The sequence below is a fragment of the Mirounga leonina genome, unplaced genomic scaffold (genome assembly GCF_011800145.1).
Source record: "Mirounga leonina isolate KUSES-001 unplaced genomic scaffold, KU_Mleo_1.0 Mir_174, whole genome shotgun sequence".
Lineage (NCBI taxonomy): Eukaryota > Metazoa > Chordata > Mammalia > Carnivora > Phocidae > Mirounga > Mirounga leonina.
In genome coordinates, this window is record NW_023270451.1 from 13,504,639 (window position 1) to 13,531,254 (window position 26,616).

The 26,616-nt window shown below is 36.4% G+C and overlaps 1 protein-coding gene across 2 annotated transcripts in view; it reads right to left on the reverse strand.

The window, feature by feature from the left end:
* SEMA3D (semaphorin 3D) overlaps window positions 1–26,616 on the reverse strand; it is a 206,428-nt gene that overhangs the window by 96,804 nt on the left and 83,008 nt on the right. For both annotated transcript variants that reach the window (XM_035020475.1, XM_035020476.1), the window contains exon 3: window positions 19,811–19,971. In XM_035020475.1, coding sequence (XP_034876366.1) covers window positions 19,811–19,971 — 161 coding nt within the window. The remainder of the gene's footprint in view (window positions 1–19,810; window positions 19,972–26,616) is intronic.

Below are 26,616 nucleotides of genomic sequence, written 5' to 3' on the forward strand. Positions count from 1 at the left end.
AACTGGTGGGAAAGTTGAAAGTTTCTTCCAGTTGCTTTTTTTTTTTAAAGATTTTATTTATTTATTTATTTATTTATTTATTTATTTATTTATTTATTTTTAAATATTTTATTTATTTATTTGACAGAGAGAGACACAGTGAAAGAGGGAACACAAGCAGGGTGAGTGGGAGAGGGAGAAGCAGGCTTCCCGCAGAGCAGGGAGCCCGATGCGGGGCTCGATCCCAGGACTCTGGGATTATGACCTGAGCCGAAGGCAGACGCTTAACGACTGAGCCACCCAGGTGCCCCAAGATTTTATTTATCTATTCATGAGAGACAGAGAGAGAGGCAGAGGCAGAGGCAGAAGCAGGCTCCCTGCGGAGCAGGGAAGCCCAATGCGGGACTCGATCCCAGGACCCTGGGATCATGAACTGAGCTGAAGGCAGAGGCTTAACCGACTGAGCCACCCAGGCGTCCCTCTTCCAGTTGCTTTTTAATTGTTTGTTTGCTTATTTTTAACCATTAGTAGCAAAAACACTGAAGCCAGTGTGTTCTTTTTCTCTCCTATAAAAATGTCTGTCATCTTGAATTCATGGTAGTTTGCTTCTGATTTGGGTTTGTGTACTCAAGGCACCCTCTCTCAAGGTATTTTTTTTTTCTTGATGATTCATTTTTATTATTATTTTTAATTGTGATAAAGTAGACATAACATAAAATTTACCATCTTAGGCATTTTTATAGTTCAATATTGTCAAGTATATTCACTTTGTGCCACCAATCTCCAGAATTCTTTCATCATGCAAAACTCTAACTCTATACTTGCTGATTCTTGAATATTATAGTGATTTTACAAAGGACAACCTTGTATCACTGGACTGAAAATGAAGGGTATGCAGAATACATATCCATGATCTGTCAGTGGGTTTAACTTTTAGCTCATTTTACTTGGTCTCTAGTCTAGATTAATACTTCTTTGAGTCTTTTCAATATGTCAGATGCTATTCTTTTCTGTTTTTTATGACAATAAGTTTCAATCACATTTCAGAAATAAATTTAGAACAAATAGTTATAGATATTTGTTCTGATCTAAATACCTTATTGGTATGAATTCTATAAAAAAAGAAAAAGAAAATACAGAATTCTTCTATATTAAGTAAATAAGATTTAAAGAGGAGGAAGATTATTACAGGGTTCTATTTTTTTTTTTTTACCTTGAACCAGCTTATTGGGTGATGAGTTAAAGCAAATCATGAGCTAAATGTTTCTAAAATTGATTTTCAATACATTTGTAGAGGCTTCAGAAAGGAGGGAGTTACTTAAAGAGTGATGAAACGTGGAAGCAATTTTTATGTCTTCTTTGAAATCTAAATGAAAGTTCCAAAGTTAGCACAGAGTAGGTATTGTTCATTAGTTATTTGTTCATTACACACATAATTTACAAAGGGCTCTCTGTATGTCTGGCAAGGTGTGGCACTGAAGGTAGTTCTGTAAAGAGATAAGATAACTGCATATCTCCAGGAGATACGAACTGAGCAGAGAGCTCAGAAGACAGAGCCACAGTGCTCAGGGAGCACTAAAGGGCCCCGAGCGGCTGACCAACATACAGAGCCCGACTTTCCACTGTTTTCAATTATTTGCTCTTAATAGTTTTGACTCTAATTTTTTCTTAAGAACTTAACACTAAAAATAGTAGTTGCAGATTCCTTTCTTCTCTTTGCAAAGGAATACAAATCTCTAAAACATGTTTTAATGGTTTTGTTCTACATTTTCAGCTATTAATTGTAAATCATATAATTCTAAGTTGAATTGATTGTTCAGTCACATAATTGTAAAGTGAAGCGTGTCATCGTAGTTAATGTAGCAATAAAACTAAAATTACAAGCATCAGAGAATCAGGTTTTTGATTAGTGAGTAAGTGTTCTGAAAAGATACCCAAGCACTGAGAATTTGTTGAGCACCAGAAACCAATTTTAATAAATCTTCTAATCTCTGTTTATAGAGGATATTTTTTCCCCCAAATGTTATCTCACTTTTCATCATTTATCTTCAATACCATAATGTCTAGACCCTGTTAAAAATAGAAATTATCCTTTAATCATTATTATCGTACAGTAATTCTAAGATAGTATCACAAAGATAATTTAACTTCTTAAGATAACATAAGCCTTCAAAATAAAGATTCATTAAGATTATACACTGGCTTATTTTGACACAATGCTGTCAAGAATTCAGGAATCACAAATAGAATTACCTTAATAACAACAACCTAGGAGATACCTGATTATCTTCCAGACCTGAAACATTTACTTAAAAGGGGGGAAAAAAGAATCATTGTAGTTGTACCAATATTTAAAAGCTATCATTTTAACTATGATTTAGAGTGGGATTTTCTTTTACTTACCACCTAGTCATTAGAATAAAGCGTCTTTTAAAAAATACTCCTTTTAATTCTTTGTTGGTAAAGAATTTAAAGAAGCAAAATTTCACTTAATTCAATCTAAAAATATAATCAAGCAAAACAATAAGTAAAAACAACAAAAAACCTCATACTTATAGGGGTTGGCAGAAATATGTTCAAGTGATAGTTTTGTTTTTCAATGTTTTGAAGTGGCATATATGTGACATATAAATCACTATCTCTATCTCTCTCTATAAAAGTTTTCCACCATTTTCATGTTTTTCTACTCAAATTGTGTGAGCACGTGTGTGCATATATGCACATGTGCATGGTGTGTATGTATGTGCATATATGTGTACCTTTGCAAAGATGATACAAATATTCAATCCATATTATTAGTTTTTTTTTTATTTTTTTAAGCTTTTATTTATTTATTTGGAGAGAGAGAGAGATGGAGAGAGAGAGCATAAACTGGGGGAGGAGCGGAGGGGCAAGCAGACTCCCTGCTCGGCAGGGAGCCCGTTGTGGGGTTTGATCCCAGGGCCCTGAGATCATGACCTAAGCCAAAGTCAGAGGATTAACCGACTGAGCCACCCAGGTGCCCTCCATATTGTTTTTAAAAAAACAGTAAGGGTAAAAATACATACATGTATATATATATTTTTTTTTCTTTCAGAGTTATAGAATATAGATTACCAGTATAATAAGAGATTATTCTAATGAAATGAAAATTGTGCTCAGTGTCACTTTACATATGCTCAGCTGTTATAAAGTTATATTTTAAACACATTTTTAAAAGAAATTTAATATTAATTTCCTTATGAAAATATAATGGGAGCTGCATGCATTTAAAAATAGAAACTATGATCTGATTATCTTATATTGATTTTATTTGCTTATCTCTATCCAAAATCCAAAATATCTTTGGTTTGTTTGTTCTTTGAAGCAATTTTACTTCCCTTTGAATACAAACAGGTTAGAAAAACTCACAAGTAAATACTGCAATGTCTCTAACAATTATTGTTTCATTCATAATTTATAAAACTCATTAACAGTTATCACTCAGTAAGGTGAAAATGTCAGGCACTTTATTTTTAATTATTTAATCTTAGGCAAGTTACAGTAACATTCAAATAATGATAAGGCCTGTAACGACATCTTAAGGAAATTCTAATTATATCTGCTCTTTGTTACATCTTTGGAGAAGCAATTTAATTGACTCAAGTTAGCCAGTCTAAGGTCAGTCAAATGGCCCTTGGCCTAATTCAGAGATGCCAAAACTGAAAAGGAATACATAGAAGGGAAAGTTACAACTTGTTCATAAAACCTAATTAAGGACAAAAATTCAGAGCCCTAAAAATGCAGATGGACATCTCTATCAAATAACAGGATTCAAGTATTTGAATGGTTGTGAAAAAAAGTTGGGAAAATGTTGGTCTAAATGCCATATGGTAGAGGATTTGAATAACCAAGGGAGCAAAGACTGCCCTGGGTTCCAAGAATAGAGAGGGGAAGGAGATCTGAGCTCAAAAAATGAAGTACTGAAAAATAAGGGTAACAGCACCAAAAATAGAGCTTGCATGATTGAAACTGGCTGGTGGGGGTGGGGGCGTGGGGAGGGCAGTGGGGGTGGGAGGGGGAGAGTGTTATGGATGGGAGTTTGAACTCTTAAGTTTGGGTATGATCTGCCCATGTAGCTTCCTGCATGAAGTCTTGGGTGAGAACTGTCTCTCCCTTTCCTTTTTTCAGGACTCAGCTCAAAGCCTCTTTCACATTTAGCCTTCTTCCACCCAATGTCTATGAATGCTAATCCACTTGTGTTTATCATATCCATCTGCTACTTTCCTTTTGCAAGTAAATTTAGTTTGGGACCCTTTCCTGGGTGTAAAGATCGATGAAATGCAATGGAATTAGAATACTAAATTTGAGTACCTACTTCACTGCTCATGAGCAGCTAATGCTGTGCTTTCACATATTATCTCAATACTATCCTCAGAATGAATCCGTTCTACTTGGAATATATCTGACCTCCTCTGGATGGTCCTTTCTTATAAAAGTCCATTTTAATATCACTTCCCCGGAAAAGCCTTCTCTGAAGACCAGCTAAAGCAGTGTTTTCATCTTGCCATTTGCAGTGACGCGGAGGGAGCTAGAAAGTATTATGCTAAGCGAAATAAGTCAGTCAAAGACAAATACCATATAATTCTACTCACATGTGGAATTTAAGAAACAAAACAAACAGGCATATTAAGAAACAAAACAGACAAGTGTACGGGAAAAAAGAGAGAGAGGCAAACAAAGAAACAGTGTTCACGATAGAGAACAAACTGATGGTTATCAGAGGGGAGGTGAGCAGGGGATGGGTGAAATAGGTGGTGGGGATTAAGGAGGGCACTTGCTATGATGAGCACTGGGTGTTGTATGGACGTGTTGAATTAGTATATCATACACCTGAAACTAATATTACACTCTATGTTAACTAACTGGAATTTAAACAGAAACTTAAAATGAATGAATGAATGAATGAATGAATGAATGAATGAATGAAGACAGGTTTTTTCCCCAGGATTACCACCACAGTTTTTAACCACACTTAAGTGATATTTTCTTTTTTGTTTCCTTTTTTCTTCTCCATCAAACACTCCCTTTAGAAACTGGAGGCACCATGAGAACAGAGATCTAACCAGTTTTATTCTCCCCTGGATGCCCAGCATCTGGAAGAGTGCTAGAGATGTCATAGGAGCACAATAATCACATATTGCACGAAAGTGAGAGGAATGCTAGTGTATCGTGATACCTAAAAGCAGTTTTAAGAAATCCACAGAGGGATTGGTAATTTTGAATTTGTGGTGCAGTCACATGTGAATGGAAGTGCAATTACGCTTGTGGATAGATTTTATCATTCTGTACAACATACAGGTCACAGTGTTCATTATCTTCCTAAGCGTATGACTTAAATATATGACTCACTGAAGCCTCGTGACTATACCGATCTTGAGTGACAAGGAGCATTGCTTCTACTTCTCCCCCTCTTCAGTACCTGGCTCAGTATCACATGCGTAGTAAGCATTCAATAATTATTGAAAAATGATCTGCAAAATTCCGCTTAAAATTAGAGACAGAAAAGGAGTTCTTGTCAGAGTTCTGGCAGAAGTCTGACAATATCCTGACAGTCCGTTACAGGGACCAGATGGGACCTGCACATCAGCACCCAGGCTGGGGGGCCAACACACCCATGAACGAGGCGATTGTTTTACCTCTGTGGTTACTAGACAGCATGTGCCCCACAGGAACAGATTAATCACCAGCACACTAAGCAGGGTGCCGTATCACAAAAGTTAATTTATTGGGATGTTCACAGGGTTTCCAATGTTTGTATTTTCTTAATTTCAAATATTCACTAAGAATAAAAAACGTGGCAATTCTCTTTTATCAATAACTTTGATTTTAAATGAGAAGTTATTTATTCTGAGACTTTCTCCCTAAATAATTGATTTACAGGGTAAAGCATTAGAGGGGAATGTCTTATGCAGCCATGATGTGAGTTAATAGAACTGGAGTCAGAAGGTCATTCAGACGTCGTATAAAAGCATTTTTGCTTATACTCAGTATATACTCATGTATGAAAACCCTCTTGTTTTAGATTTCCTTGAGGAAAGGGAAATAACAAAGCGCTTTTCAGGCATGCTATGCAGAGAAGGGTGTTTAAATATTCCACTAAAAAATTATTGCATTTAAAATTACAAACTCATTTAGCTTGGTTATTTTCTTAATATAAGTGCTTAAAAATAGGGTTACAGTAATGAATTTTAAGTAACTTAATCTTCATAATCACATACTGAGTTGATGTTAAATAAGGAGAAAAATAGTACAAAAATTGCATTATGATTTTTAAGTCGACCAAAGATAACTGTCACATTTATAAACATGGAATTACTTTACTAACATTCTGCTAAAAACAAAACAAAACAAAAAACAATCTCCTTGAAGTGTCCAAGTTCTAGCTTAAGTGTGTTGTGTTTATGTTTGTCCACTGTTTTTTTTTTTAAATAATTCCAATTATTTTGTGGTTAAATAACCAGCAGAGTCAAGTTCTCAAGCAAATGTGGGGACCTAAGTTTTAGCAAGGCAAAACTAAGTTGTGTCAACTTATTCCACAAAACTATGGGGTTATCTTAGGTAGGCTATGTAATGTATATATTGCTTTTGTACAATGCTTTTTCATTTTAAAATCCATAGGAAAACTTCCTTCCCCCCGAAAGATATTTAGTATTTTTTATATTAAAAACAAACATAAATTACTTTAAACAGAAAAATTTTAAGTATTATACTGCTTCTTCCTTGAATACTATAAGGTTAACTAATAGATTTTAAGTTTTTGGTGGGGCTCATTAAAAGATCTTACCTAATACAGTAATGCTTTGAACATTTTATTTTATTTTATTTTTTAATATTTTTAAAAAGATTTTTACTTATTTATTTATTTGAGGGAAAGAGAGAGGGAGAGAGCATGAGCAGGGGGAAGGGGCAGAGGGAGAGGGAGAAGCAGGCTCCCAGAGAGCAGGGTCCTGGGAACACGACCTGAGCCGAAGGCAGACCCTTAACCAACTGAGCCACCCAGGCGTCCCTGAACATTTTATATATAATATTTAATTTTGACACAAATGAGTTTCATGGGAAATGATTTTTAATTAATTAAAAAGGAACAAAGATGTTAAATATTATCTCAAAATGAAAGTAAACTATTTGAAGATCAATTTCAAAGATCATTGAAAAATGGAATCAGATTGTAACAGAAATCTATGGAAAAGCATGGGAAATAAGATGTAAAACAGCATATGTTTTGTTTGAGTCTATTAATAGTCAAAAGGTAAATACTACTACTAAGAACATTAACATTTTTCTTTTGGTTGCCTCCATGGTTCTAATTTGTATACTTCAGGAATGATATATAATGAGGATGCCCATTAAATTTGGAGGTAAAACAACATCCTTTTGAGGTCTCATTTTATGGCTTTGGTAGTAAGGCAAAGTATTAAAAGAGAAGTTTTAGCTGAGTAAAAATTAAAAATGAGATGCTAGGTCAAGAAGAAAAAACTTTCTATTAGGCGGCCAACAATCCTAAGGATAATTTCACCCATGTTCAGCTATAAATACATGGAAACTGGAGATTAGAAAGTTTTTTGCTTTCCCTAGAGAAGGATATTGCACCTGAGACAGTTCTATAATGTGTCCTACAACCCCCAAGGTGAGGAGTAGGTGCCAGGAAGGGAGCTTTGACGGGACCTCAAGAAGCACCTGCTGCTGAACATGCAGTTGGTGGAACATTTTAGACTACTGTCTAAAGGTGAGAGAGAGACTGACAAGCTTCAGGGAAAACAGAGACCAGACTCAGTGGCTATACTGACATCAGCCTGAACTTCTAGAGTGTGTCCAGGAAAAGACACATGATGGTTTTCCATGGAACAGATGGGAGCCATGCTCGCTCAAAAATGGGATGGCATGAGGTCACCTTAGGTCCTGTTCAAGAATGTTGAGTGGAAAGACTTAATAATATCTAGTCAAAGTGCAATCCATCACAGGGTAAAAAATGGGAGCATACCAGTCAGAGAAGAAATGTAGTCACACTTATCCAGAGAACTGCAAGGGAAAGAACTCCAGAAAGAGGAAATTCCCCCCAAAACTCACTAAGAATGACTTTGAAAGAAAAGTCACCTTTAAACATCTGACAAGGCCAGAAAGTTGAGAAGTGAGGTCCCTCTGACAATGACAGTAGACACTTGTCTGAACCCCTCACCTCCTCCCTTCTCCTGATTTGACTAGAGGGGTCATAAACTATGTTTAATAAGCTTCAAGAAGAGGAGGAGTGCTAGATACGGACAAAGAGAAGTCTCTGAACATCTCCCTGCCCGGAGCCTTTCCTCACATGGCTCGTCCAAACAGGGAAAGGTAGAAGGAACAGAGGTTGAAAGTTTTATTACATCAGACTGGACCTTTTAACTGTTGGATGACAACCACGTGTACTACCTGAGAGTGACCTCGAAAACCATGGTTGCCTGCTGGAGTTACCGAACAGGTCCAGAGAAGACTTCCACAGAATAGATTGAAAGGAATTGTGGGAGGTAAAATAAAGTTGTTTATGATTACACTCCATTAGTTGACATACCAGTCACTGTTAGGTTAGTAGGTAAAATAAATAATAACTGTAGTCTCGAGTAAGTTTATTTCTCATTAGTCTACTTGTCTGCCTTTATAGCCCACTTGAAAAAGGAAAAAAAAAAAAGAGAGAGAGAGAAAGAGAGAGAGAAAAAAAAAAGCAAAGGAAACCAAGAAACAAATCCTTGAATAATATGAATACAAAAGCAGTACTTAGTCTAATAAATCATCCCCTTTGTAACTTGTTTGCTTACATCCTGGTTTAGAGACTCACTCCACCCCTGCATGGTTTGAACTGCTTCCAAAGTGAGTAACATTTTCAGATGGAAGGATCCCAACAATTCATTAACTCAGAAGTCCAACTAACTAACATAACCAAACAGAGTACTGGAGATATATATATACTGTATACTATGACTACATTAAAAAAATGAGAGAGAGACAGAAGGAGGAGAGAGGGAGAGACTTTCAGCTTATATATATAACTCCTGGAGTTTACATAGAGAGAGCTCTGGATTTTATATGGATTATTACTGGGATAGCTTAAGCCTGGTTGGGGTAGAGAATGTTCATTTGTAGTCAAAGTGCCAGATACCACATAGTTTAGAATCATTTGTTTAGAAACCATAGGCCCTTAAATTATCTAGTACAAATGTCAAAAACTCATTATTATGTGCACATGAACAGGTTTCTGATGCATCACTTATAAATTAATGATAAATGGATGTAAATGTCCGTCCACCATTGACCATCTTTCTTGAGGACTATTAAAATTATTTTTTCATTACTCCCTCTGACTCTAGAGATGGTGTAGGATGTTAAGGGCTAGGCCAGGGAAATCTAGTTTCTTTACCTTGAATTGGGAGAAATATACACATGGAAATATATACAGGGAAAACAACTTTACTCAGTTTCTCAAACATGTTTTCCCTCCATCCTAAATGAATAAGGAAACAATGAACTGCAAGTTCCAAATATAAATGCAAACTATTTTTAATCAACCAGTTAACAACAACCCAAGTTTTACCCACCTATCTTGAACTAGTTCAAATCCCATGCACATATGACAACAGTAGACACTCAACTGATTTTTTTTAACGAAAAAATGAAAAAGAAACGTTATCTAAAGTAGAACAAAAGAAGAAAAATATACAAAGTTCAGTCACTGAAAAGTATCCCTGGGGGTGCCTGGGTGGTGCAGTCCGTTAAGCGTCCCACTCTTGGTTTTGACTCAGGTCTGATTTCAGGGTCATGGGTTTGAGTCCCGCGTCAGGCTCTGCGCTTAGTATGGAGTCGGCTTGAGTTTCTCTCTCCCTCTCTCTGTACCCCCCTACTCTCTCTCTCTCTCTGAAATAAATAAATCTTAAAAAAAAGAGAAAGCCTTCTAAGTTTTACTTCTACAAATGCATATAGTTGGTTTCAACCCCAAAGACTGACAAAACCAAATCAAAGGAGCATTATTTTGGGTATAATTCTGCTAAGATATATATTCAATGATGCTTAAGAGATACTTAGTTATTTGATTTAAAAAAATATATTCTCTGTACATTATTTAGTGGATAATGTTAATTACTGGTACTACAGAATAATTACGTAGTCTTTAATTCTTTGAGTTCAATTATAATCTTACTCTCTCCCAACAATGTCACCCCTCCAATTCTTACAATATTGAAGGAAGAAAACTTACAGAGTATCAGAAAATCTGAAGAGCTCTGCAGCAGACCAGAGTTCATAAAGCTGATACACATTAGAGAGTCACAGAGAACTTTTATAGTGGCAAATAAACTCTTACATAAGCAAGAAAAGTAAAGGTCAGCCGATTTTTTTATTTTCGCCATGTAGGGTGGAGAAAAATAAATTACCTCAGGATGTTTACTTGTAATGAATACTTTCCAAGGCTATCTCCTGAAAGAAAAATAAATCCTCCCAGGTAAGTTCCTTGCAGAGCTAGCTAATCTTTATAATTCTCTCCAAATAGACAACATATACTCTTCTTGTTGACTGGCTAAGGAAACATTTATGTTTGCCTCAGGTAGCCTAAGTTAATGAGAAAAAAGTGAGTCCCCTAAATAATTTTTTTTCCAGAAAATCTGTTTTTTATTCCCTCTCTGTAAGTGTAGTGATCAATGTGAATGATTCCTGAGCATTTCTTCTGCCTAAGGTAATTGATTGATGTAAGCAAATCGTGGTTCCAGCACCCCTATTTTGAGTTCAAAAATTGGAATTGACATTTTCTGGCCAATGAGATATGAGTGTTCTAGAAAGGTTTCCTTGCTGCTAAGAAAAAGACATAATAAATGATGATCTTTAATCCCTTTACATTTTCTTGTCTGAATGTGACCCCTGAAATTGTCACAGTCATCTTGCTACCAACCTAAGGATAATGCCAACAAAGAATGGCAGACAGAAGAGACAGAAATAACTGGGTCCTTGATAATGTCATTAAGCAGATGATATTCCATCTCTGTATCCACCCAAACTCTGGACATTATTCTTACTATAAAATATAATAAATTCCTTAAATTTTAGGTGTCTTTTATTCTAAGTGTAATACATCGGTCTCACAATCAAGAGAGAAAAATATAACAAAATTGCCAATTCAAAAAAAAAAATGAAGAAACGTATTCTGTAGCATCTTTGCCAATTCAAAAAAAAATGAAGAAATGTATTCTGTAATGTCTTTTATGTGTAAGACATTGTACTATGTGCTAAAGGAGAATCAGAAGTGCATGGAAAATAGCTCACTCCCCATTCAAAGATGGTATAATTTGGATGGGGGATAAATTTATTTATGCCAATGAATAATGATAATTCTATCAAGTAGGACAACTGACATTGAAATTAAAATATATAATGTTCTAGTAAACAAAAAGAACTGTCACATCCCCTAACATAACAGGGAGCCTTGGGGAGCAAAAGGCAATAAAAGGGTAAAATTTGGTAACTGCCTTCGAGAATTCAGAGAGTGAGATGAGCAAGAAAGTGAATGGCAATTTCAGGAAGCTTTAGCAAAGGCACAAAACTAGAACGGAATTTATTTTGAAAGGAACTAACAGAGCAGACTGAGTAAAAGAATGAGAGAGAGGAAGGGAGGGAAGCAGAAAATAAAGTGCAAGTGAGGGAATAAAAGAACAGTGGATAAAAATAAGACTGGAAACAGGGAAAGCCTTAGAAGTTAATAGAAATCTGGAGTTCATTCAACTTCATTGGAAATCAAGAACTCCAGAAGTGTATAAACAGAGAAGAAATATGGTCAGATTTTTATTTGTTTAAGAGATAACACTGATGGTCATGGTGAATGGATTAGATAGGGAGAAAAATGGAGATTCCCTTTTATAAGATAAACTCAGTTGAATAATGGTATTATCACTTACACTACAGGGAAATATTGAAATGCTTGCCACCTTATCAGTTTGGCCTGTCAGCTGAGGCTTTACTAGGTCTGCATCACAGCTCAGTTCTTTCTTTATCTAATACTACTTCCCCAGTGGCCCTCTTACACGTGTTGATCCCCAGAACACTCCCTTACAAATACCTATAAACTAATCTGCCTCTCCTGGTTGGCTTCTGGGGGAATTTAACCTACAGCACAACAGTAAGAATGGTTCCAGATCCACATCCTTCTCTTGGAATGGGATCACGTTGGGCTGGATCTGATTATTCCATTTTGGTCTAATGTTGGGAGAAGGAAATGTCCAATCAATGTGCATGTCTATCCTGAACCTGTCCCACAGAGGGATCCACAGAGTATTCCCTAGCTGAAGAGAGAGGCCTTATGGACGAACAGTGGAAAAGCCTACTTGAAGTGAGAGGTATCCCATCCCATGTGTGCTTACCGTTGCCCCTAAGTCTATTAAATACCTATAGAAATAGTCCTTTCCTTCAAGAAAAGATCAGAATCTTATCCCTCTAATATAAACAACAGTAAAACAAAACAAATAAAACAAAACAAAAACACCCCCAAACACAAAACAAACCAGTTGGTGTACTTAAATTTTACTTTCCAGAGAGGAGAAATGTTCTGAAAGATCTAATTTTTACTCTCTTCCTCTACAGCCACTTACTCATCAAAGCTTATTGAGCATATAACTGTACAATTCATTGTAGAAGAGTCAAAATTTCATTCGAACAGAGTAAAGATAATACGAAGGATATCTGCAAATATTTACTGAATTCGTTTGGTTAAAGATGTTGCTATAATCCCGGTGATTCCACACTAAAGGCCTGTGGCAAATATGAAGTAATGATGGCCATTTTTCAATAGGCACATCCTTGTTTGTACAAACACTTTTAAGTAAACACATATCCTAAATTTTGACACTTCAATTGAATACTTTCTACAGATTTTTTTTTTTAACTTGCCAGAGGAAAATATCCCCAACCAGTCACTCCTAACTCAATTACGTGTTGTAGATTGCTTTAAGTCTAGAGCGTACAAAGGACATCCTTCAGCCCCACAGAGTCCCAACATGTGTGGTTTCTTCCACAGAGAAGTTTGGATTTTTGCCGAAGGGCATAGAGCCAATGCAAACCACGTAGGTCTAAACACTGCTAAAGCACTCCATTTTGACACTTAAACTTGCTACTGTGGAGTACCTTTTAGCACTGGAGTGATTTATATAAATTTTCAATGTGGATACCTACATAAATATAAGTTATTTCCTTTGTATACATAACCTCTTCTTGAATTATACATTTTATAAAGACAAAGGAATATCAGTCGGGCAGAAAATCTCTAGCATAGACCTTAATTTTACAATGTGTTCAAATAACCATTTATTTCAATAGTATCATGAGAGAAATCAATATTTCATAAACATTTATTTTATTAAATATTAGCACATTTCAAGGATGGAATGCAGCCAAAGAGAGATTTGCTTAAAATAGTCACAGAAGGAAGTTATGTTATCAGAATTTATTTTAAGCAGTGATCTAATACACTCATTTCAGATAAATGAACTTTTTCTTCTAATCCCCAAAGGCAGAGAATAGCACAAGGACAAATTCCCTTGAAAGTATGAATTGCTTTTTTCTATTACACTAAAACTGAGACATATTTGGAAAAATGCTTTGTTAGTTATGTAGCAGCTCTTAAAGCAAAAATGTGAATCTGACTAGGATTTTCTTTGGTGGCTCTCATAAAAGGAGTTTTCTCTTGATATATTTACTGATGAATGAGATATTACTTGATACCATCAATAGGCTCTCCGATACAAATATTTTTTAAAAAAATTACTAAGGAAAAAATATACCCTTAAAAATAAATGAAATGGAGCATGGAATGTTTTTCCATCTTTTTGTGTCTTCTTCAATTTCTTTCGTGAGCTTTCTGTAGTTCCTAGAGTATAGATCCTTTACCTCTTTGGTTAGGTTTATTCCAAGGTATCTTATGGTTTTTGGTGCTATTGTAAATGGAATCATTTCTCTAATTTCTCTTCCTACAGCTGCATTGTTAGTGTATAAGAAAGCAACTGATTTCTGTGCATTGATTTTCTATCCTGCAACATTACTGAATTGCTGTATAAGTTCTAGTAATTTGGGGGTGGAGTCTTTGGGTTTTCCACATAAAGTATCATATCATCTGTGAAAAGAGAGAGTTTGACTTCTTCTTTGCCAATTTGAATACCTTTTATTTCTTTTTGTTGTCCGATTGCTGTTGCTAGGACTTCTAGTACTATGTTGAACAAGTGACAAGAATGGGCATCCTTGATGTGTTCCTGATCTTAAGGGAAAGGCTCTCAGCTTTTCCCCATTGAGGATGATATTTGCTGTGGGTTTTTCATAGATGGATTTTATGAACTTGAGGAATGTTCCCTCTATCCCTATATTCTGAAGAGTTTTAATCAGGAAAGGATGCTGTATTTTGTCAAATGCTTTTTCTGCATCAATTGAGAGGACCATATGTTTCTTCTCTCTCCTCTTATTAATGTGTTCTATCACGTTGATTGATTTGCAAATGTTGAACCACCCTTGCATCGTGGGGATAAATCCCACCTGGTCGTGGTGGATGATCCTTTCAATGTATTGTTGGATCCTATTAACTAGGATTTTGTTGAGCATTTTGGAATCCATATTCATCAGGGATATCAGTCTGAAATTCTCCTTTTTTGATGGGGTCTTTGCCTGGTTTGGGGATTAAGGCAATGCTGGCCTCATAGAATGAGTCTGGAAGCTTTCCTTTGGTTTCTATTTTTTTAAACAGCTTCAGGAGAATAGGTATTATTTCTTCTTTGAATGTTTGGTAGAATTCCCCAGGGAATCCATCAGACCCAGCACTCTTGTTTTTTGGGAGGTTTTTGATCACTGCTTCAATCTCATTACTGGTTATTGGCCTATTCAGGTTGTCAATTTCTTCCTGTTTCAGTCTTGGGAGTTTATAGATTGCAGGAAGGCATCCATTTCTTCCAGGTTGCTCAATTTATTGGCATATAGTTGTTGATAATAATTTCTAATAATTGTTTCTATTTCCTTGGTGTTAGTCATGATCTCTCCCCTTTCATTCATAATTTTATTAATTTGGGTCCTTTGCCTTTTCTTTTGGATAAGACTGGCCAGTGGTTTATCCATCTTATTAATTCTTTCAAGGAATCAGCTTCTAGTTTTGTTGATATGATCTACTGTGTTTCTGGTTTCTAATTCATTGATCTCTGCTTTACTTTAATTATTTCTCTTCTAATGCGTGGCTTAGGCATCGTTTGTAGCTTTTTCTCTAGTTCTTTAAGGTGTAGAGTTAGTTGGTGAATTCGGGATTTTTCTATTTTTTTGAGTGAGGCTTGGATGGCTATGTATTTCCCCCTTAGGACCGCCTTTGCAGTATCCCATAGGTTTTGGACCAATGTGTTTTCGTTCTCATTGGTTTCCACGAATTGTTTAAGTTCTTCTTTGATTTCCTGGTTGACCCAGACATTCTTGAGCAGAGTGGTCTTTAGCTTCCAAGTGTTTGAATTTCTGCCAAATTTTTTCTTGTGATTGAGTTCCAGTTTTAAAGCATTATGGTCTGAGAATATGCAGGGAATAAGCTCAATCTTTTGGTATCAGTTAAGACCTGATTTGTGACCCAGTATGTGGTCTATTCTGGAGAAAGTTCCATGTGCGCTCAAGAAGAATGAGTATTCTGTTGTTTTAGGGTGGAATGTTCTGTATGTATCTATGAGGTCCATCTGGTCCAGTGTGTCATTCAAAGCTCTTGTTTCCTTGTTGATTTTCTGCTTAGATGATCTGTCCATTGCTGAGAGTGGAGTACTGAGGTCTCCTACAATGAACGTATTGTTATCAATATGACTCTTTATTTTGGTTAACAGTTGGCTTATGTAGATGGCTGCTCCCATGTTGGGGGCATAGATATTTACAATTGCTAGATCTTCTTGTTGGATAGACCCTTTAAGAACGATATAGTGTCCTTCTGTGTCTCTAACTACAGTCTTTAGTTTAAAATCTAATTTGTCTGATATAAGAATTGCTACCCCAGCTTTCTTTTGAGGTCCGTTCGCATGGAAGATGGATCTCTATCCCTTCACTTTCAGTCTGGATGTATCTTTAGGTTCAGAATGAGTCTGTTGTAGACAGCATATGGATGGGTCCTGTCTTTTTATCCAATCTGCAACCCTGTGCCATTTTATGGGAGCATTTAGGCTGTTCACATTGAGAGTGATTATTGAAAGATATGAATTTATTGTCATCATGTTAATTCTTGCATGGCCGGCATAGAGTTCACATATTCTTTCAGTTTCTGCCCATCTTGGAAGCTCTGCATCTCTCCATCCATTCTAAATGACAGCCTTGCCAGATAAAGTATTCTTGGCTGCATGTTCTTCTCATTTAGTACCCTGAATATGTCTTTCCAGGCCTTTCTGCCTTGCCAGGTCTCTGTGGATAGGTCTGATGTTATTCTGATGTTCCTCCATCGGAAGAATAAATATTGTTAAAATGTCTATGCTACCCAGAGCAATCTATACCTTCAATGCCATCCTGATCAAAATTCCAATGACATTTTTCAAAGTGCTAGAACAAACAATCTTAAAATTTGTATGGAATCAGAAAAGAACCTGAATCGCCAAGGAAATGTTGAAAGAGAAAAACAAAGCTGGGGCCATCACGTTGCCCGATTTCAAGCTATATTACAAAGCTGTGATCACCAAGACAGCATGGTACTCGCACAAAAACAGACATATAGACCACTGGAACAGAATAGAGAGCCCAGATATGGACCCTCAACTCTGTGGTCAAATAATCCTTGACAAAGCAGGAAAAAATATGCAATGGAAAAAAGACAGTCTCTCCAATAAATGGTGCTGGAAAAATTGGACAGCTATATACAGAAGAATGAAACTCGACCATTCGCCTACACCATACACAAAGATAAACTCAAAATGGATGAAAGACCTCAGTGTGAGATAGGAATCTATCAAAATCCTAGAGGAGAACATAGGCAGTAACCTCTTTGACATTGGCCACAGCAACTTCTTTCAAGATACATCTCCAAAGGCTAGTGAAACAAAAGCAAAAATGAACTTTTGGGACTTCATCAAGATAAAAAGCTTCTGCACAGCAAAGGAAACAGTCAACAAAACAAAGAGGCAACCCACAGAATGGGAAAAGATATTTGCAAATGACACTACAGATAAAGGGCTGGTATCCAAGATCTATAAAGAACTTCTCAAACTCGACACCCAAAAAACATATAATCAAGTCAAAAAATGGGCAGAAGACATGAACAGACACTTCTCTGAAGAAGACATACAAATGGCTAACAGACACATGAAAAAATGTTCCTTATCATTAGCCATCAGGGAAATTCAAATCAAAACCACATTGAAATACCACCTTACACCATTTAGAATGGCAAAAATTGACAAGGCAAGAAACAACAAATGTTGGAGAGGTTGTGGAGAAAGGGGAACCCTCTTACACTGTTGGTGAGAATGCAAGTTGGTAGAGCCACTTTGGAAAACAGTGTGGAGGTTCCTCAAAAATTTAAAAATAGAGCTACCCTATGACCCAGCAATTGCACTACTGGGCATTTACCCCAAAGACACAGATGTAGTGAAAAGAAGGGCCATATGCACCCCAATGTTCAGAGCAGCAATGTCCGCAATAGCCAAACTGTGGAAAGAGCCGAGATGCCCTTCAACAGATGAATGGATAAAGAAGATGTGGTCCATATATACAATGGAATATTACTCAGCCATCAGAAAGGATGAATATCCAACTTTTACATCAACATGGATGGGACTGGAGGAGATTATGCTAAGTGAAATAAGTCAAGCAGAGAAAGTCAGTTATCATATGGTTTCGCTTATTTGTGGAACATAAGGAATAGCATGGAGGACATTAGGAGAAGGAAGGGAAAAATGAAGGGGGGAATCGGAAGAGGAGAAGAACCATGAGAGACTATGGACTCCGAGAAACAGACTGAGGGTTTTAGAGGGGAGGGCGGTGGGGGAATGGGTTAGCCCGGTGATAGGTATTAAGGAGGGCACGTACTGCATGGAGCACTGGGTGTTGTATGAAAACAATGAATTGTGGATCACTGCATCGAAAACTGGTGATGTCTTGTATGGTGACTAACATAATATAATAAAATTAAATTTAAAAAAATAAATGAAATGGAACTATAATGGCAGAATGAAGGTAAGTTTTTCAAATTCTAGCACATAACTCACTGCTTATCAAACTACAGAATAATATTTTTTTTAAGAAAATAATCTTATGAGTTTGTAAGTGTATTTGGATTATCACAAGTTAAGAACAACTACTGGCAAAATTTTACCCTCACACTTTCTTTTAGAATTGTCTAATACATGCATATACATTTGCATTTAAAGACTATTTTTTTTTATTAAGTCTGAGCATTCATAACAGATATCTCCTTCTTTTGGTGGACTTCAAAAATAGACAGAAGAACTACTTAAAAATTAAATTATTAAAAGGCAAAAAACATTGTTTCTGATACAGGCATTAATTAAGCAATATTAACATATATGGAAATAAATATTTTGCCTATGTAGACTAAAGCCCTTAGTCCTGAATGATATTCAAATAACTGAGCAATGAATAGTTATTAAATGCATTTCAAAAATTAGAGGTTTAAGATAAAGTGGTCATTGTAGGTGAAAGCTATTTGAAGCTTTGAAGTCCTATGATGACTTATAAACAGCTCTTTTTTGAATGGAAAGAATCCTCTATTAATTCGGTATTGGAGATTATTGACCTGAAATCTTGTAATGGCTCCTAGCATTTTTTTTTTTTTTTGGCAATACTTCTGAAAAAGGAGAGAAAGAAAAAACAATCTAAGATGTCTTGTAGATGCAGAATGGTCATGTATTATGTCTTCTCATCATTCAATCCTTTCCAGTCTTGGCGTCCATCTTGGCTTGCACAGATATTGGTATTTGCTAAAGTACAGTGTGGCACTCTTTCCTTTGGGCAAAAGGAAATTTTCAGTTTGCTAACTGAAAATGTAAAGCACCACAGCAGTTGCCTTTTGTTTTTTCTATAACTAGCATATTTTTTCTTTTAGTGGTAGATTGTTCTTCATGAGTCCATAGTTGGGGGTATTATTAATCTTCACTCTCTCAGTGTGATATGGGCCATAGGAGAAAACTATTCAATTAAAAAATAAATGTGTGGGAAAAAAAATCGTGGTGTTAAAATGCCACCATAGTCACACTGCCAATTTACAGTATTGATATTTGTTCATTGAAAGTTAATAAAAACTTAATTTTACAATAATTGCTATAGGTATAAATGTTAATTATTGATGAATAACTCATTTGCCAGCTTTTCAATCTAAATCATTGCATTTCTCTTGTATAATCTCTTTCATTCATATTTTCAAGGGTTTTATTACTATGCTTATTCACTCTTTTTTTTTTTTTAATATTTTATTTATTTATTTGAGAGAGAGAATGAGATAGAGAGAGAGAGCATGAGAGGGGGGAGAGTCAGAGGGAGAAGCAGACTCCCTGCCGAGCAGGGAGCCCGATGCGGGACTCGATCCAGGGACTCCAGAATCATGACCTGAGCTGAAGGCAGTGGCTTAACCGACTGAGCCACCCAGGCGCCCCTATGCTTATTCACTCTTAACAGAGAACATGTCTATGTACTTAAATCCACAAAAATCTAAAATGTGTATCTGAAGCAAGGTGTTCTTTTAATGTGTTCTTTTTGGACATGTAAGTGACCTAGTGCATTTGACACTGAGTCACTTAAAACAAAAGAAAGGCATGGATGAAGAAAAATGCATATTCAGTTAACTACAAATAAATAAACTAACCTTCTTAAAATTTTTGTTTAAGTCAACCAGACTGAGCAGGAAGATGTGGTCCTTGGCTCCTACAAGCAGCCTGCCCCTCTCCTCATCCAACAGGATGGTTTGGAAATCTAGTCCTTCTGATGAACCCAAAAAGGGAATGCAGCTGTTTGAAAGCAGCAAGTCTATGGGAAAGTAAAAGAGAAATAGAAAGAAAGAAAAAATTAATTAGCAAAATATTTATTTGCCTCAATACATACATTTTTGCACTCTGTAAATGAATATATACAGCACAAATGCTCCAATTTAGATATAAGCAAACAATATACAGTTTTAAGCACACATTCATTTAGAAATCAGTGTGATTTATGACATTTGTATTTTACTGATACAATATTGATCTTACACATGAAAAAATGCAAGATGCTAAAATGAGTATTAAAGCAATTAAATGCAAAATATTTCACAACTCTGGTCATCTTCTTAAGTTATAAATTAAAACATCAATCTACAGTACATTTGCACACTGGTTAAATCAATCAATATATGCAAAATAAGCATCAAACTAAGTGTGTGATAAACCTCAGAGCATTTCTCTGCCCTCTACTTTTGATAATGTTAAGATTCATGACTGTGGGGCACCTGGGTGGCTCAGTCGGTTAAGCGGCTGCCTTCGGCTCAGGTCATGATCCCAGGGTACTGGGATCGAGTCCCGCATCGGGATCCCTGCTCAGCAGGGAGCCTGCTTCTCCCTCTCTCTCTGCCTACTTGTGTTCTCTCTCTATCTCTCTGTCAAATAAATAAATAAAATCTTAAAAAAAAAAAATTCATGACTGTGTTTGGAGGATTATACTGTTCCTATTTCATGTATTTGTGAAGTAAACAGAGAAACCCAAATGCAAGAAAATGGATTCTGAAAGATATATGATTCTGAACCAATAATGGGATCAAACTGTAAAGCAGGAAGGGACCTTGAAAATCAATTAATACAAATTCATGATTTTATAAATGAAGGTGTTTAATTCCTCCAAGGTGAAGCCACATGCCCTAAAGTCACAACATCACATGGTGGTAACCTCAGTCCCAGTCCCCATTTCTTTTTGACACTTGTCTGTATGTCCTAATTATTTTTTTCATTCACAGTTGTGATATGGACTGACTCTTATTTAAACTTAGGTCTGGGTTTACAGAAATCCAAATCTTTTCAATAGATTTTGCCTCAAGTACTTGTCATACCTTCTCATTTTCTACAACTGTATAATATTAAATACCAATAAAGTAATAATATCACTCATTACTTATTAAAGTCCATTAAATGTTTCTGGACTTTAAAACTAAATCATTATTTTCATTAAGTCATTATTAATTGATGAGAAAAATATAAAAAATATAAAGAGACAATGTCTCAGAAATAGGTTATCAAGATACTTCTAAAATGTATTATGGCAGTTTTCAACCCCTAATAAAATGTATCTTTGGTCTTTGAAATTTAAAGCCTATATGTTCCACAGATCAACTGTGGGCTTTATTATTTCATATTTTTGAGAATTCCCTCACTCTTTCCTAATTTACAATGGTTAAATGTTACTTCCCTTATTCAGCAAGACAGATTTTGATCTTAGTTTGACAAACCAAAAGGCTGTATGCTCAAGAATATATGATACCATTTGATTTCTCAGGTGAGGTGGTCTTATTAATGTTTATGAATCATGCTTTATGTACACTGGATAGAAGTCTGAACTCTACACTAATTATTTTCTATTAAGCTAGATATAACTTTAAAAGTTTTTCAGACCAGAGACACATTGAATAATATTTTCTAGCATCTCCAAATACAGTAAGCTTATTTTTGTAGGACTCATATCCAATAAACATTCCATACTAACTATAAAGCAGAGCTGAGGAAAGAATAATATAAGCTATTAATAAATCATGGAGGTGTGAAGAATAAAGTACTTAATATACGATCAGCATTGTAATGGTGCCTGGAACACAGTAAGTGCTATATAACTATCAGCTATTACAATCATGATGATGTATTTTTTAAATTTTCTACAAAATTTGTAAAAAGGAAGTCATTATATTTCCCAACTCATATAAGTGTTAGGATGATTAAAGGAGATAATTTACTTAAGGTTCTTAAAACAATAGCTTGAAGATAGGAAAAGTTCAATAAATATAACTGTTACTTTGAGTATGATTATTAAATTCCAGTTTGGGAAAAGTAAGTTCTATCAAAGAAGAATGTTATCTCGTCTTCCATTAAACCTGAGTCATGAAGATGAGAACTTCTCTGTATTTTTTTTTTTATAATACTGGACTAATATTAAAAAGCTATTCAGGGGGTGCCTGGGTGGCTCAGTCAGTTAAGTGTCTGACTCTTGATCTCAGCTCATGTCTTGATCTCCGAGTTATGAGTTCAAGCCCCACACTGGGCTCCACACTGGGCATGAAGCCTACTTAAAAAAAAAAAAAAAGGTATCCAGTCCACAAATATTTATAAGAATCTATTACATGTTAGGTATTGAGCATGTAGCTAAGGGTGTGGTCCTGACCAAGCCCTGCCTTCAAGTGGCTCACAGAGCAATCCATAAATAGATACATACACAAAATACAATATAAGTGAAATAAATTCTAATACAAGTATACACAAAAGAAATATTTCAAGTAATTGTGCATCACTGTATAAAAGAAGATGATAACTGACAATAGTGTTGAAAGACAAATGGAAGCTTTACAGGAAAGATATAAAGAGAAGTTTATTCAAGGCAGAAGAACACGGGAATGTATAAGGGCATATATCATCATACATCACATTCACACACAGCATTTAAAAAAAATTGTTTTAAAGATTTTATTTATTTATTTGAGAGAGAGAGAGAAAACAAGCAGGGGGAGGGGAACACAAGGAAGGGGAGTGGGAGAGGGAGAAGCAGGCTCCCCGCTAAGCAGGTAGCCCAATGTGGGGCTCAATCCCTGGACCCTGGGATCATGACCTGAGCCAAAAGCAGACACTTAACCGACTGACCCACCCAGGTGCCCTCACACACTGCATTTTTAATATGTCTCCTACTCTGCAGTGTGAGCTCCTTCAGCACAAAGACTATGTCTAACTTATCTTTGAATCCACAAAGACTATGTCTAACTTATCTTTGAATCCACAGCACTAGCTCAGTGTCTTGGAGACAAATTAAGTACTTATTAAATATTTGTGGAATTGAAGTATAGTTTGGTATGCTAGAACATACAGAATATGTGAGGCTGGACATCAAGGCAGCCTCCAGATAATCGAGCCCAAAATGGCACGCTGGGGAGTTTGGTTATCATCTAGGTAACAAGAAGCCACTAAAACATATTACATAGAAAAATGACAAAAACTTTAACTGAGTGTTGGAAAAAAAGTCTGGCTGCAGTGTTCAGGATGGATGAGAATTGGAAAAGTGGGAGCAAGGAGACTACTCAGAAATTTCTGAAAGATGGTAAGTCCCTGAATAACAGCAATGCCAATGAGGGGAGCAGGATGTTTAAGAATCTTGCATCTCATTTGTTGTTTCTACCGTTACCACCTGGAAAATAAACTTGAGGTAGTCACTTGCTTTCTTTTCTTTTACTATAGCCAATTCTATTGGGTTTAGTTTCAAATGTGACAAGGAAAAGCAGCTGCGAAATAGTGACTAACGTAAAGTATTATCATTTCAAAATGATTTAATGTTGCCTTGTAACAATGTTAGCATCAAAACGATTAAAAGCAGTCTTCACCAATCCTTTGTAGCCAAACTAAATAATTAGACTTAGGATTACATATGAAAATTTCTCAGGCTGACGCATACATTTTGAAAAGACCTTGGGACAGGGATTGGAACAGGTTCCCTCTTCCCCAAGCAGCTTATCTTTCTTGCACTTCTGCCAAACCAAGCAAAGTCATTTTTGTTTCCACAGGATCATCAACTAAAGCCCGGGAAAAAAAAAAAAAAAAAAAAAAAAACAACCAGAGGGGGTGGTCGTTAAGTCCAGAGCCCGCATCTTCACACCTAAAGCTAATATACTCCCAGGGTTTCTGGAATCAGAAATGGGATGCTGGCTCTACAGACTGAAAACTCGTGAACGTTAAAATTTGGCAATATATTTCAGAGCTTTATTTTTTTCTTCTCTTAAACTGGCAACTCTCAGACATGTAATTTTTTTTTTTTAAAGATTTTATTTATTTATCTGACAGAGAGAGAGAGAGCAAGAGCAGGAACACAAGCAGGGGGAGTGGGAGAGCGAGAAGCAGGCTTCCTGCCGAGCAGGGAGCCCGATGTGGGGCTCGATCCCAGGACCCTGGGATCATGACCTGAGCCGAAGGCAGACGCTTAACGACTGAGCCACCCAGGCGCCCCAGACATGTAATTTTTAAGACTGTCCACAGTTTACTTTTTGAACAGAAACTCTGGATGGTTGGGTGAGCATGTTGCTTCACACATGCCATTCAGAGAAGGCCTGCCCTGTACATCCTCAGCCAGCCTCACGTCTCCTCAGATGACAGCAGCATTTGCCTCTAGGTCCTAACTGCTTTCTTTGTTCTCCCTAAACCTTTGACCTAATCCACCATAATCACTCCTTCTAACTGCTCTTTTAGCAATTCATTGTCCTATCACCTTATTCTCAGTTTGTAGTGTCACTCAATGTCCCAGGCCCTCAAATTCCCACTCTTGGTCTAGCAATATACTTTTGGAAAAGCTACAAGCTGGTTATTTCTGAAATAAATGAAACAAGGATTATTAATTTATTCCACTAGGGTAAACATGGAAATCATTTCCATGATGGATTTTAATCAAATGATGACACAGACAAAGTGTTCATGCTCCATGATCGATAAGCCACTGCAGAGCAACAGGATGGTTCTGAGGATCAAAAACCCTATGAATAACATGATTTTTCCTATGTCTGTATGTGCGTGTGCATTTTTCTGAAGGTTATGTCCAGAGTCTTCATCAACATCTCCTGATACCTCTCCAAAAGTCACAGAAACTGTGTATTTCCCACCTGTAGTTAATAACCATATTTAGAATAATTTCTCATTTCTAGCATTAAAAAAAATGAGTCACTACCTTTATAAAACTTGACCTTGAAGGCAAACAACTGACTCACCTAAGACCATCAGGTACTCTGCACGTGTTGCAAAGACTCTGATAGCAAGTTCCACTCTCATGGATCTGAAGGCCTAGTGCAGAGGAAATGCTCACCCACAACAAAAATGAAATATGCTTGTGATAGAGGACAAGAATACTTAAAGTCGTAGACTGTTAAATCTTTAATAGTAAAATGGAAAGAAATTCCCATCTGCATTTCTTTTAGCAAGACAAATAATGCTACTTCAGGTCTCTCATCATTATGTGTGGGTGGAGACACAGAATGGTCTCTAAGCTCCTTCCAATAATCGAGTTCTATGGCATTAGAACCTTATGCCTAACATTGTTAAAATTAAGGAGGTATCAAGTAAACTCTCATCCACATCTATTCCTGGGCATTTCTCTGTTCCTTGGAGCAGATCGCCTCTACCTTTGGGAAAAACAGAAACAGAACATAAAGAAATTCCAACTAAAAGGAAATTCATTCTATCAATGATCCTTGTTGGACTCACGTGTTACCAATGCAGTGAGGTCCAGAATGGTTAAGTGGGCTTCACAAAACCAATTTGCTCTTAATGGTGAAGCTCAGCAACAATGAAACTCCTCACTCACAGCCAGATGCCCCTCTATATGAGGGGAAGGCTCCAGATCCCATAATCCCTGCTCCTATTTGAAATAAACACATGTTCTGAAAAGAACTCTTTGTATCTCCCTTTTAGTGTCCCTTAATACAATTGTTCATTCAGCCTGAAGAACATTTGACCTGATGGTCTACATTCTTCCTCTTCACCCCAGAAAGGAAGGGAGTGGTTGGTCACTTTGAATCTAATAAATTTAGGATTAAGCAACACAGACTTCCTCAATGTTTGACTGTTAAGTGTACAAGATCCCATACCCTTGAAATCACATTTATTGCTAGAAATCCTGAACTGGGTGGAGATGACAGTTTCTCTCACAAGAAGACTACATAGCTAAAAAATGGCTTCCCACATCCTTTAAAGAAGAACACTTAACATTTGTTTTTAAGAAGATAAAGTTACTAAAGGCAGAACTTCGTGGGGTAAGAAGAAAATCACCTTTGAGGAAAGTCAATTTCTAATCTACTCCAATGTAAGGAATAGAATTCCTCAGCAGAGAAAGCTTCCAACCCAAAATGGACCCAGATCAAAACCCGATTGCTTTTCCCTACCATCTAAAGATATTCAGCACAAATCCTTGCCACATCCACTCTTATTTTTCCTGAAAGGAAATCACCATTATATCAGTAAGGCCGTTCTGAGGTTTCTTGAAATATGGTCACCTCTCCAGTGTGTTCTTTGAAAAGCTGTCTAAGTAAAGAAGTAAAGGAGTTTTTATTATTGTCTTCCCCATAAATTCAGCTTTCTTTCCTTGATCTCTGAATCCCCAGGGCTTTCATGCTGACTGTTAGTATCTAAAGATTCCTTCTATGGAATTCCTTCTTCCCATAGTTTCCAGAAATGTTTTGGCTACCAAACCATTCCCCCCCAAAAAAGCCTGTTTTCGGTCTGGGTCAGGAGTGGAGTAATGGGAGCTAGCTATTCATTCCAAAATGAAAATTAGTCCCTAATGTTGTGGCTCACTGAGTTCCTTTGGCTCTCTGTGCATTTGTATTTGCTTCCTCAGTGTTTGGTCCAAGGAAAGACATGGATTCTGTCTTGGAATCAAACTTTGGAAATTTAACTCATCTTAAATTGGCCC